The 14,111-nt window shown below is 39.6% G+C and overlaps 1 protein-coding gene across 3 annotated transcripts in view; it reads right to left on the minus strand.

The window, feature by feature from the left end:
• SPHKAP (SPHK1 interactor, AKAP domain containing) overlaps positions 1–14,111 on the minus strand; it is a 168,611-nt gene that overhangs the window by 30,312 nt on the left and 124,188 nt on the right. For all 3 annotated transcript variants that reach the window (XM_077869098.1, XM_077869099.1, XM_077869100.1), the window contains 3 exons: positions 11,355–11,414; positions 9,605–9,739; positions 1,111–1,366 (listed from right to left, as the gene is read on the minus strand). In XM_077869098.1, coding sequence (XP_077725224.1) covers positions 1,111–1,366; positions 9,605–9,739; positions 11,355–11,414 — 451 coding nt within the window. The remainder of the gene's footprint in view (positions 1–1,110; positions 1,367–9,604; positions 9,740–11,354; positions 11,415–14,111) is intronic.

A 14,111-nucleotide genomic window follows, 5' to 3' on the forward strand; every position in this document is an offset into this window, starting at 1 on the left:
TGAAAAGGCTTTTGTGTTTCATTATGGAATCCCACTCCAAAATAGCTTTCAGTGTGGAATAAAGATGTTAGTACTAGAGTGGGAGGAGAAAACCCTGGAGAACTGAGTGCTGATCATCTTTCTTTATTTTTTTGAAAGATTTTATTTATTTATTTATTTGAGAGAGAGAGCAGAGAGCTCGAGAGAGCATGAGTGAGAGTGGGGCAGGGGCTGAAAGAGAGGGAGGAGCAGACTGCCCGCAGAGCAGGGAGCCCAATGCAGAGGCTCCATCCCCAGGCTCCCGAGATCATGACCTGAGCTGAAGGCACATGCTTAACCAACTGAGCCACCCAGGTGCCCTTATCACCTTTCTCCACAGGAGGAGTAACCCAGACAGTTGTATCTAAGAGCTTCCCAGAGCATACAGAAGGAGGAAGGATGTTTAAAGCCACCTCCATAGTAAGCCTTGTGGCAAACACTTGCTCTGAAGTTTGGGTAGGACTTGTCTCAGGTAGTGCCAACAGCATCTGCTGTATCCCTTTGTCTTTGGCTAGGAGTGGGGAGGACGAACACATTGTTCACTGAGCTCTATGGATCAGTAAACCAAAGCTGTGAATAAGTGCTAAGTGCTAAGTACTCCCCTGGGTTATTTCCTTCTGCCTTTAACATAACCAGGTAAATATCATAGATATAGCTGAATATAATAAATGTAACAGTGCTAGAGGCACTATTCTACTCCCAAATAATGGATAAGGGAACGGGGGCTCAGAAGGACTAGGAACTGACCCAGGCTTCACAGTCTCAAAGAGGCTGTGCTAGGATTCAGGCCAGTTTAAGTTGGCTTCAACTAATAGGTGGCTTTGTGGTAGTCTCAGGGAAGATAACTTCCCTCCCTACGATAGTCTTAGGCTCTTGGCAGGCAAGAGGATGTCCATCAGCATCCCTAAGGCATCTTTAGGAAAATGGAGCCATCCAACCATTTAATCTAAGCGCATGAGTCAGTGGCCTCACTAGAAACTCGGTAGGTGAAGATTCTGATGCATCAGCCAAATGGACGTGGCTGAAATCTCACTCATTTTCATAGGGTGACTAATTTCAGGATGCACATTTGTTTTACGGGGCAGTTCTCACCGTTCCTCAAATCTTCCACCTCACTTTCCTCCTCCAAGTGCTCAGAGGCGGTGAGAAAGTCCTCCTCGATGGAAGACAGGGAACAGTTCGTGTCATCCTCCACTTTCAGGACGTTTGTTTCCAGGTGGAGCTGCCGCTCCTGCACCAGTTCCAGACCAATCAAAAATTTGTTGATCTCAAAGATGATGCAATTGGTACTGTTTGCCCTGTTCCCTCTCGCACACTGGACCAAGCAGATATCTGGCAGCCAAGGACACTGAATGTCGAGAGAAAAGAAGGCATTTATTGAAATAGAGAATAAAAAAAATCATCACTTCTGACCTTTCTTCTTCCACCAGTCTTCCTTGTTACAAGGAGTAGGGGACATTTAAAATATTTGGAATATCTTCTGGGCTTAGATTGATGAATTGCTTGAAAAAAAATTCAAGTGATATTCAGGCACACAGGGTACCTAGGAGAAAGTCTGACTTAGGGGAAACTAGGCCAGTTGTATCACATATTTCTGGGGTCTCCTGTCAAAGCAAAAGTGGCAGTGGGCAAAGTTAAACAAGTTAAGGAAGACCTTCATCAGAGTTCTTAAAATAGGAAAGAGGGGCCCCAGAAGTGAGCTGGACCACAGCTCCACAGAAATAGAAGGCACTAGGGCTTTTAGGGGCTGGTGTCAGAGGGCTGTGGGTCATCTGTGCTTGCTAACTGGTTCTAGCCAAAGGAAAAGTAAATGTTTTTGCATCTGCATGGCAGGAGGTAGTTTTGCTCTGGCTCCTCCTGAAGCAGATCTCCATCTCCCATCCTTCCACAGAAGAAGGGACACCGTCTTCTTTGATGATCTTATTTCAGAGATGGCTCTTAGGTCTTTGAAAAAGATGCTCCCAGGCTCTAAAACTGTCATGAGGCCTTTAAAGTGATTTACATCGCAAAGGGGCAGAGAAATAATTCATAAAGATGTTTTCTAAAGTAAATGTTCTAAGGAAAGGGCAGTTAGTGCCTAGAGTCAGAATGAAGCCTAAAGTCGAGTTAAGCCGAGGGGAACCTTAAGGCTGTCTGGGGCGTGCTTCTTGATGAAACAGAACCCTGGTTTCTCAGGGATTCTCAGACCAGTATCTTTTTCTGCCTTGGTGATGTTCAGTAAAACCTCTGCCAGTATTTCAGTGTTTCTATTAACTACAGTTGGAATTTCTAATGCGTATTGTTCATCTGAAGAAGCAGACACAATGAGATATAAAGAAATCCACTGGAAGAGCACTAATTATCTCTAGAAGATCAGCATATAGGAAAGCAGTGATACAAAGGCTCAAATCGTTAGATGTTGTCCCTGTGAGACCTATTAATTCTGTTCTGTTCTAGAGTTTACAGACCATCTCCCTGTTCTCCACTACACATTTTCTCTATTCATATTGTTGTCCATTAGAAAGCAATAAAAGTTTCGATTGCTCGTGCACCTATTACTAGTAAACATATCTTGTGCATCTCGAGATTTTTATTATTTTTATAAAAGGAACAATACGCTGATTTGTAGTAAGTTTTAACAGAAAATTATTTGACTGGAAACAAGAGCTATTGGGGAGGAGAAAGCTAAACACATTTATATCCAAGTGGAATTTGAAATGTTTGGGGGAAATAGTTTATGTCTAAACATTTAGTTTATAAAAAGGATTATTTAAATCCTATGCTTATCTGCAATTAGAGTTAATTGGGTCTAATCCTACTTAACTTACATTTTGGAATCCTTGAGTTCTGAATATATGTGTGTGTAAGGGGTATGTGTAATGCATAGAAATACACACATGTCCACATCCATATTGTATTTCTGAAAGTAGTATATCTTTTTGTTCCATAAATATCATTTATTAATCTTTTTAGTTGAATATTATAATTAGAGTAATTCCAGGACTGGTGATTATAAAATGAAAAGTCCAATCATTCTCCAAGGGGTCCAGGGGGCTCAGAAACAGAATTGATCTACATGCTTAGGTAATTAGGTCTGTTTCTCGAGGAAGGGGGTTCATAACCCTGCTTTTCAAAGTGTGGTTGTAGACTAGCAGCCTTGGCATCACCTGGCAGCTTGTTAGAAATGGGTAATCTCAGGATCCATCTCATATCTACTGAATCAGAATCTGAATTTTCAATAAAAATCTCTTTGTGATTCCACATGAATTAATATTTGAGAAGTGCTGATTTTATAGCTTTATTAAAATAAAGATTTTATTCATTTATTCATGAGAGACACACAGAGAGAGGCAAAGACACAGGCAGAGGGAGAAGCAGGCTCCACGCAGGAAGCAGGATGCGGGACTCGATCCTCGGATCTCAGGATCATGCCCTGGGCTGAAGGTGACGCTAAACTGCTGAGCCACCCGGGCTGCCCCCGATTTTACAGCTTTTTAATGAAATTCACAAAGGGTCTGAAATCTCCCACAATAATGAGGAACTACTGCTGTAGAGTAACAGTAGCTGGCTTGATTAATTTTATTTCCACTGAATTCAGACATAATACACTTACTTGAAATTTACAAGATACTTTCTGGGTGTCTATTTTATGCAAGGTATGCTGGGAGGTACAAACATGAATAAGATGGGGGGTGGGGGGCGGCCCGGGGGGCTCAGCGGTTTAGCACTGCCTTCAGTCTAGGGCATGATCCTGGAGACCCGGGATCGAGTCCCACATCGGGCTCCCTTCATGGAGCCTGCTTCTCCCTCTGCCTGTGTCTCTGCCTCTCTCTCTCTCTGCGTCTCTCATTAATAAATAAATAAGATCTTTAAAAAAAATAAAGATAGGGGGTGGGGACTGGGATGTGGGGCACAGTATACTACCAGTGGATCAGGCATGAATAAAAATAATGAAGTCGCCATACTTATCGGTAAAAATGGTTGCATATTGGCCATTTCATATCATTCAGATTAAATATATATGACCTAGGGTTTTATATATTGTGGCAGGATTCAAAAGAGATATTAACAAATCAACATGACCAGTTAAGTAATACCTGAAAATAAACTTAGAGAAAGGACTGTGTTAAATGTGCAATGTTCCATGGTTATTGCATTCATAAAGAGAAAATATATTTTCTGAACAATGTTCTTGAAAGTAAATAAGCATCCTAGGAGTCTTAGGTAAATGAAGGCCAAACAATGCAGCCTGTAAAATAATGGTAGGTATTATTATATAATTTTTATTGTAGTCTATTAGGTGCTTTGAATAGCTTATTACCTTTAATGCAAACATTATTTCTATGAAGTTGGGGATGCCATTACTATCTTCTAGAGGAGAAATGAGGCACAGAAAGGCTCCTTTGAAGGCTACACAAATATAAAATGCAAGAGCCAGCAGTGAAATCCAGGCCCATTGGGCTCCAATTCCTGTGTCCTTTCCAATTCTCTCCATGGCTTCCTGGTCTAATCAGCAAAACTCCAATATCAACCAAGGATGTGCAATTTGAAAAGGATGGTTTGCACCTGAACCTCCTCAAACTCATGCATGCCCAATAAAATTACGTGTTCCCCTCATAGAAAGGACAGACATAGGTGTAGATCTTATTATTGTACATAATAAGCCTCTCAGAAAAAATTTTCTTCTGTAGAAAAATAATTGAATACATAAACCACATCTTCTTTATCCATTTATCTTTCGATGCACAATGGAATATTCCTCAGCCGTTAGAAACGACAAATACCCACCATTTGCTTCGACATGGATGGAACTGGAGGGTATTATATTGAGTGAAATAAGTCAATCGGAGAAGGACAAACATTATATGGTCTCATTCATATAATAAATAAAAAATAGTGAAAGGGAATAAAGGGGAAAGGAGAAAAAATGAGTGGGAAATATCAGAAAGGGAGACAGAACATGAAAGACTCCTAACTCTGGGAAATGAACTAGGGGTGGTGGAAGGGGAGGTGGGCAGGGGGTGGGGGTGACTGGGTGGCGGGCATTGAGGGGGGCACTTGACGGGATGAGCACTGGGTGTTATCCTGTATGTTGACAAATTGAACACCAATAAAAATAAATTTATTAAATAAATAAATAAATAAATAAATAAATAAATAAATAAGGGGTTGGTAACAGAAAAAAAGAAAGAAAAATAATTGATTTTACTTGTATTTTTCACTTAGTATTTTACTTGTCCGCTGGCTGTCCTCATGATGATTTTTCTTAAGATATTTTAAAATCTTACACTAAGGCTCTACTAAGAATTGTTTGGAGAAGGAAAATGTAACTGTTATGCCAACTTCTCACTTGATGTTCACTGGTATGTATGCATTAGTTTCTCTTTTCAGAGAGAGAGAGAGCATGTGAGGGGGGAGAGATAGAAGGAGAGGGAGAGAGAGTGAATCCTAAGCAGCTCCATACTCGGAATGGAGCCGGACACAGGGCTCCATCTCAAAACACTGAGAGACCATGACCTGAGCTGAAATCAAGGGTGGGACACTTAACCAACTGAGCCACCCAGGCACCCCACTATTCGTTAGTCTTTTGAGACACATATGTATGGATAGTTGTGCATGTGTTCATATATATTTAATAATATCCATAAGAAATAAGGTCAAAGAGAATGCTAGACTCAGTAAGTTGCTCTCTAAAAGCAAGATGTCCAACTTATTTACTACCGTATCCTCAGCATGAAGAAAAATGCTAGACTTATAGTATATAGTATATTCATTCATTCAACAAAGGTTTACTATATTTACAATATTTACACAGGAATAACAGAGGTACATTATGATTATTTCCTTACATTTTTTCCGAGTCGTACAATTTAACTGCAAAATAATGTAGCAATATAAAGAAAGCAGTAGGGTCATTTGCTGAGTTGGAAAGATGAAGGCATGAATAAATAAAGAGAAAACTGTTCATAGATAATGAAACTCATCAGGAGGCAGAAGGGGCACTCTCTACATACATTATCCTTGTGACAATATCCTTGTACTTCTCTTCCCCGGATGAGCCTAGCCAGTTTGTAAATGGATGCTTATTCTTGGTGTGCCCAGTAGTCTACCCTGGTGTCTTTTTTTTTTTTTTTAAGATTTTATTTATTTATTCATGAGAGACACAGAGAAAGAGACACAGGCAGAGGGAGAAGCAGGCTCCATGCAGGGAGCCCAATGAGGGACTCGATCCCTGGTCTCCAGGATCACACCCCAGGCTGAAGGCAGCGCTAAACCGCTGCGCCACCCAGGCCGCCCCTACCTTGGTGTCTTATTTTGCTCTATCACCTTTTTATTTGGGATGAAAGGGGGGAGGGAAAGATGGAGAGGGAGAGAGAAAGAATCTTAAGCAGGCTTCACGCCCAGTGCAGAGCCCCCGGGGCTTGATCCCACAACCCTGGGAGATTCACCTGAGCCGAAATCAAGAGTCAGAACTGAACGAACTGAGTCACCCAGGCATGCCTTATTTTGCTTTAAATAACATTTTCCTTCTACTTTACCTTCCTTCAGTTTTTTGGACATGGAAAGAAAACACACCACTTTGTATTTGAATAGTCCTTTTCAAGGTGCCTTCATATTATTTTATTAAATCATTATGACTAGTCTCTGAGAATGAAGAAAAGATATATTTTTTAAATATCCATTTTACAGAATAGGAAATTATAGTTGAGAGAAGCGAGGTCACTTGTCATCTGGACTACTGAAAATCTTCTGTGTTGTAATTTCCTGGCATAAAGGTGCCAAGTGGTTTGTTGATTCCCTTCTTCACAGGGTCACTGGGAACAATAGCTCTGCCCTGGGGGTTGATCTAGACTTCTCCTAAGAACCCAGCTCAAGATTCCCTGGCCAATAGCTCCATTTTAACTTGTGGATTAACAGGTAACTAACTCTCATGAGGCAGGACAGCCACACTGAGACTATCCGTGAACAATTAGGTACTGGGTATGGCTGGCTAACATGGGATTCAATATTGATACACTGCCCCAAAATTACTGCTCTTTTAAAACACATGGATTAAAAAAAAAACATGGATTGTGGTACCTAGAAAATGAGGTAGGGCTTTGGGAGACTGCAGAAGGGTGAAGTGGTAATGTAAGAAGTGGTGGGGACTCTTGGGACAGAGAAGAATGAAATGTTTAAGAGTGTTACAGCTCACAGACAATTCTTGATAGCTCTTAGGAAAAGCATGCAGGATGTTAAGCATGTTTTTGATGGATGATATTTAATGAGTCCTGGGCAATCTGACTTTCCCTGACCCCAATTAACATCTGTGTTTATTTTGGGAAACAAAACATCACTCAGTCTTCTTCTGGTTCTCATACCCTGTGGGGCATCATGTTTTGGCTCACTCACAATCCAAGTGATTTACATGGAGTTAATTGACCTCAAACTCCGAGGTGATCCAAGCAGGTGACCTAGCCTGCCGGTTGGAACACTGCATTCCTCAGGCCATTGTGATTGGTTCAGAAATGGACATATGGCACATGGGAACCAATAGAACACAATTAGACTTTTGCTGGGAGCCATCTGGAGGAGACAACTCACTTTTGCTTAACTTGAACCCAAAGGGATAGTGACTTTTCCTGGGAAGAGACTGTCTGATAGCAGGGGAAGGAGAGAGAAAGCCCAAAAGAGGAAAAATCCATGTCCTGATGACACTGTTCAAGTCCCACTAACAATCTACCTATTAGCTATACTATTTTTATGCATAATCTAATTTTCTGTCATATTTAATTAAAATCCTAATAGGACTGGTGCAGATATACTATTTTAAAACTCAGATTTGAAAATTCCTATTGGTCATCATACCTTTGCCCAGTATACAGAGAAAGCACTAGAACCATTTCTGTTTTCTCTTTTCTTTCTCACTAAGAAAATGTGTTATTAGATTGACCAGGAGAAATTTTGTTCCTGTCTTTTAAAAAAGTATTTATTAGAGAGAGAGAGAGAGAGAGAGACAGAGAGAGAGAATGAGCAGGAGGGGCAGAGGGAGAGGAGGAGAATCCCAATCAGACTCTACACTGAGCACGAAGCCAAGAAAGGGCACAGTGGGGCTTCATCCCATGACACCAAGATCACCACACCAGAGATCATGGCCTGAATTGAAACCAAGAGTTAGAGGCCTGATTGCACCACCTGGGTGCCCCTTTTCTAGTCTTTTTCTTTTTTTTTTTTTAATGAGGATTTTGGTTTTCTTTTTTTTAAGATTTTATTTATTTATTCATAAGAGACACACACAGAGAGAAGCAGAGACATAGGCAGAGAGAGAAGCAGGCTCCATGCAGGGAGACCGATGTGGGACTCGATCCCAGGACTCCAGGACCACTCCACTTTGACCCTGGGCCGAAGGCAGGTGCTAAACTGCTGAGCCATCCAGGGATCCCCCCCTTTTCTGGTCTTGATTACCAAGTTGTAATAGGCTGTGTGCAAATTTTTACAAAGCATCTGGAGTAGATGCAAGAAATAGTCGGTAGGTATCTGAGTTTTTTGACATTTGGAAGGACTAAAAAATAAAAGAATATTTTAAAATTTTCCATAAAAACTAGAACCCAAGAAAGAACAATTGAAGGAAAACAAATGTGCAACATTTTAATCTGTAGCTGTATTATGTGTCACTATCAGCATGACTTATTTGGGAATATCCACAATCTTCGATATAGTATGCCTTTAGAAATCTTATATTTGTTTCTGCAAATCAACTAAACAATTTATAGTTGTAAAAACTTGTCTTCAAATAATGTTATAACGACTCATCTAATAGCAATGAAGATCAGTGCACTGAATGAGAGTAATATTATCTGAATTCCTGCTTTATTTTTAGTAACGTTCATTTCTTTCTTTCTTTTTTTTTAGATTTTATTTATTTATTCATGAGAGACTCAGAGATAGGGAGGCTCCCTGTGGGGAACATGATGCGGAACTCAATCTAGGGACCCTGGGATGACACTCTGAGCCAAAGGAAGACACACAACCACTGAGCCACGCAGGCATCCCAATAATGTTCATTTCTTCTAGGAATTTTACTCTTTAAGGACTCACTCACTAACTCACTTTAGCCTTTCGAGGAAACTCATTTTCTGTCCATGGGGTTGCTATCCTGTATTTATTAGCCTGGCTCATTTGGTATATCCTAAGAAATAAATATAAGAAGAAAGAAGGAGCTAGGATTCTGGGACCATACGGTATGAATTAGAATTTTGGTATTGTTTGAGAAACATAAAATGAGTCTGGTTTTTTTTTTATTATTTAATAGATTTGAAGAAAACCAAGATAACTAGTCATTCTGTGCCCAATGTGTCTGCTCTAGTTTAAGTGCAAGTTAGCATCATGAACTTGAGAAGATAATAAATGTTAGGAGTTGAGGTAAAAGAAGCTCTGCCAAACTCTTGAGTGGCATATTCAGAAGAAATACAAATGAGGACTTTTTGATTACAAAGAGATTTTGAAGTCTTTTGCTATGGGAGCTTACTTGTAGCATCTATTTGAAGTTCATAACGACTTGTGCCAAGAGTTGACCATAGATAACCTATCACTAATGAATATCTTATCAAGAGCTTACATCTCTTACCTGTGAAACTTCAAAATCTGCCTGGATATTTCCAGATGTTAACCCACTTAGAAGGACAATTTCATTTTCTTTTGGCTGTTGGACGTTCATGGAGCTGATGAGTTTTGGAAGATCTGGTGAAACATTGACCAATTTCTGTGGAGGAAGAGATTAGTTTGTTTAGGTGATTTCTTTTCACCTCCAAAGCACTACCCCAAAACTATTCACTTGCAAAAATAATATATAACTTATACAAATGATAGATTAGATAATATACTAAGATTATTACTAGAAGAGGTTGTATGAAATTGATGCACAAAGGTTTAGATTGGAATAGAAAATTACTTAACCATAAAGCTTTAAAAACTTTTTAGTTCTAAATTTTCCAAAGTAGACATTTAATTACTATTACAGCACAGGTATACATAGTAGGATTTTTATCCTCTTCATAGTTGGAATAAGAGACTTATTGACTATAATCATCTATTCTAACAGAGTCAATAATCATAGTATCAATAATAATAATTTCCAATATTCATTTCACTCTATGTACTAGGTGCTATGCTAAAGACTGTACAAGTTACATCTTAGTACACTTAATTCCCACAACACCCCCATATGGATTAGGTAACATTATTACTTCCCTTTTTACACATAAGTAGTCTGAGGTCCAGAGATTAGTTTACACACGCTCATATAGCTAAATCAGTGCTAAGTTTCTACTCTTAGCCGTAGCAGAAGACTGTCTCAAATCACTCATATAAATCTTCAAACACACAGTCCAAGATGCCAACTTGCTTTGGTCTCTCCTGCTGTCTCTTTGACAAACTCTGTCTGCACCGTAAGTCCATTAAATGAAAGCATATGTACAATTTTTCCTCCCAAATCCCTCCAGTACTACACAGATGAATGATATTTGAAGCTCTGTGGAAATCTATTACGGATAATCTGTGTGGGCAATTAGGTCTGAGAAGCTTCCAACCCAGGTGCAGCATTGTCAAGAAAAAAACATTACAGGAATAACAGTAATCACAGGCCGACTGTTCTGATTGCAAAGCTGCAAATGGTGTGTTATCACACCACTTATAATACCACTATTTGGTATAACTACCAAATAGTGAGGTCAAACCATCTTCAACTTTGGGCATTGAAAGGATAACCACATCACACCAATTCTTCCTATCAGACCCCCTATTGCCTCTAGTTCCAAAGGACTGAGGGGACCTTCAAGTACTTGCATGCTGTCAAGGATTTACATCAGGATCCTCTCAATCTTGTGAGTTGGAATATGTAGCTGCTGCAGAATGCCAAGAGTTTGAGCCCCAGTTGAGTTTAAGACTAGGAAACCCAAGTTAGAGACAAAACGTTTGATCAAAGCAGCAGGAGGGACCAGACCTGAGAGCCACAGAGAAGGGCTGGCTGGTATCAAGCAGGTTTGGAAAAACTTTGGAAATGTCATCTCAGGCAGGGTGTTTGAGAGCAAAGGAGGTGGGGGTGGAGAAAGCATCTAGCAGGGCCTGGGGGTAGGGGAAAGCACCTGTTCAGAGAGCAGCCCAGTTATCTTGGGAAAGCCAATTTCATGAATACAACGAAGGCAACCTGCATGGGAGGTAGCAGGGAAAGGGTCAGGAAATGGGTTGTGGTGAAGCCACCCAACCAAAGAGTCTCTAATTGAATGAGTGCCATTTATAGGTGAAGTCATGTCGGCTCTCTGGTTGGCCCAGCAAGCCTTTGTTATGAGCTCCTGGAGAGCTCGTGTTCCCAGGGTTACCTGCTGCAGGTGCTCTGTGCTGCATGCATCCTTGTTCACATCCAGGTTCACGAAGCAAACCTAGGAAAAAGCCCCAAAACAGCCAAATAAGTGAAAAACCTGGCAGTTCTTTTAGAAGAAAGCATGGAACCCATTTGGGGCAAAATATTTGAGGGTCCTGCAAGTTTCGTACAGTTGGTCTGGCCCAGAAACAGCCGCTGTACCTTTGGGCTTCTGTGCAAAACACTCACACCCTAGTCACAATTCCTCTGACCCCACCGCACGCCCTCTTCTGTTCATGGCCCCACAAAAAGAATGATCTCTCTGTATTCAAGTCAATGTAAGTCCCAACAAAATCTTCAGACTTATAAAGGGTTATCCAATCTCAAAAATAGGAGAAAAGATACTATGTACTCTAAACCTCTGATTTTAATTGCAATAAACATTTATCTCCATTTATCTTTTTTTTCTCATTTCTCCCTTCTTCTCTCATTTTCGAACCAGTGCATGATAAATGGCTTCTCTTTGTTTCATGGTTTTCATTAATTTATTTAATCCCATTGTATACTTTGCCTCTTTTTAGCCATCTTAGATAAATGTCTGAATAAGCTAGAGTATGAAACCAAGAGCAACAATATTAAAAAATAATTCAGAACAAGAAGAAGAAAATTGTAGTTTAAATTTCAAACACAGCCCACAGAAAAAAATCTACTATGGACATTCGCATGGAGATAGGGAGAAGAAAACTTAAAACATAAAGAAGTGAGATATATTATTTTCCTTTCCCCTTTAATGAATAATTTAACTTAATTTAAATCTTATTTATTTACTTATTTATTTATTGAGTACAGGTGACACACAATGTTACATCAGTTTCAGGTGTACATAGTGGTTCAAGCTTTTTACTCAAGTTGATTTGCTCATATAAAGCTGATAACATTATTTGGATATTTAGTCAGATGTCTGGACTTATGTAAGTGCTTAGAAGCATATGGGGCCTTTCAATTTCAGTTGTTTGGGGTTATGGTTTCTCAGAATCCATCCTTTCTCTTTTTGAGGTCAAAAAACATTATTGGAAGATTTGGGGTGAGCCTTTAAGAACTACACTAGTTATATATTGCAAAAGTGTAAAGCTCACTACTGATTTATTCCCTTCAATGGAATATTCTCTGGTTTTCTGAACTCACCATATCCTTGCAGCATATCTCTAGGTTACAGTATGTGCTTGTTAAGAATAACCTGATAGGCATTTGTGGGAAGAACTGCCATTCACACTCTCACTCAGAGGCTCTCCTCCATTGGTTTAATAGGATGGCTAACTAGGAACCAGGCATGAGTTCCTTCAGGGGTAGCACAAAAGAGAGGCAGGGATAGTAGATGGTGCTTGGAAGGAGTTCATGTTTCAGAGCAGTTTGTGAATATTCATACAATAATTGGAACTTTGCCCTTGGAAAACTGGTTCAGTATCTGTTCATGTTCAGGGGCTCTGAATAACGTGCAGCTGGGACTGCATTTACTAACTGATTAGACAGTTTTCCATTCACCTTAAAGAAAGGTGCATTATCTTAACCTGGCACCCAAGGCTCTTATCTTCTATTACGGGGGGGGTGGGGGGGAGGATAATGCAGAGACCAAGAAAACGCATCTATAGTAATTACTTCTCTGTCCTCAGATATGGTCTTTTGTTCTCTGAGATGAACTTTCTTCTCTTGATTCATTCTGGGCTGTGATGTGAAACTGGCTACGTTTGGAGGAAATTCTCCACACTTGCTAGCTAGGTCAAGACTAGAACAAAATCAGGCATAAACCATCACTTGCTCATCTTTGGCACATGTATCTTTCCATATCTTGGTGGTAGAGGATGATCCAGATTTTTAGAACCTGATGTATATACAATTTTTGAAGAACTTTTTTAAGAAAAGGAAAAGCAAACTGAACTGAAATTCTAAATTAGATGTAAAGGTGAATATTCATTTATTTAGGAGAAGAAAAGAAATCACAACAAGTCTCAAATTTAAAAAGGGTGACAAATATCACAAATGTGACAACTTACAGAAAAATGATATTTAATCCCCTGCTCAATACATCTCCACAATACTCATTCCCTACACTTTTGGCTCCATACTCTTTGATCAGCTTTTCATATGGCAGATGTTTTATAATATTTTATTTAAACAAAACAGAAAGATAATTCAGTCTTAATATTTTCAGTGGATTTTTTCAGCTTCACAAACTTTTATTGATAATATCTTGTACACTTCCCAAGTTGTTGTCAAATTCAGTGGGAAACCACTCCAAAATTTCTTTCATATATGAGTTGTTATAGGCATACTCACTCTTAATATTATTACAAGTTCGTGCTCTACAACCGTGAGAATTTGGATAAATTCTCTTTTGTTTGATTCCCATTAAAAAATTCAAAAAGCATATGGTGCAATTATAATTTTCAAAGCTATCAAGTAAATTTACTGCAGGAGAGAACTTCTTTGTTGACCAGGCATCAATGAGAACCCAGTCTTGTGTTTATAAGTTCACATGTCTGATTGGGAGAATTCTCCACAGACTAGTTTCTGGCACATAGATCTTGTTTTCTCTCCACTCTCTACATATTTCTAGTGTTGGAAACAGTAGGACATACCTTATATTGTGAAACCACTTCTGACCTGATACCTTCATGTCTCAATCTCTGGCAGAGTTCCCACTGTCAATGGTAAAAATATTCCTGAGAGCCATCACTCCACAGGCATGGCTAGCAATGGCTTTAATTATACACTAAAG

Source organism: Canis aureus, chromosome 24 (assembly GCF_053574225.1).
Source record: "Canis aureus isolate CA01 chromosome 24, VMU_Caureus_v.1.0, whole genome shotgun sequence".
Lineage (NCBI taxonomy): Eukaryota > Metazoa > Chordata > Mammalia > Carnivora > Canidae > Canis > Canis aureus.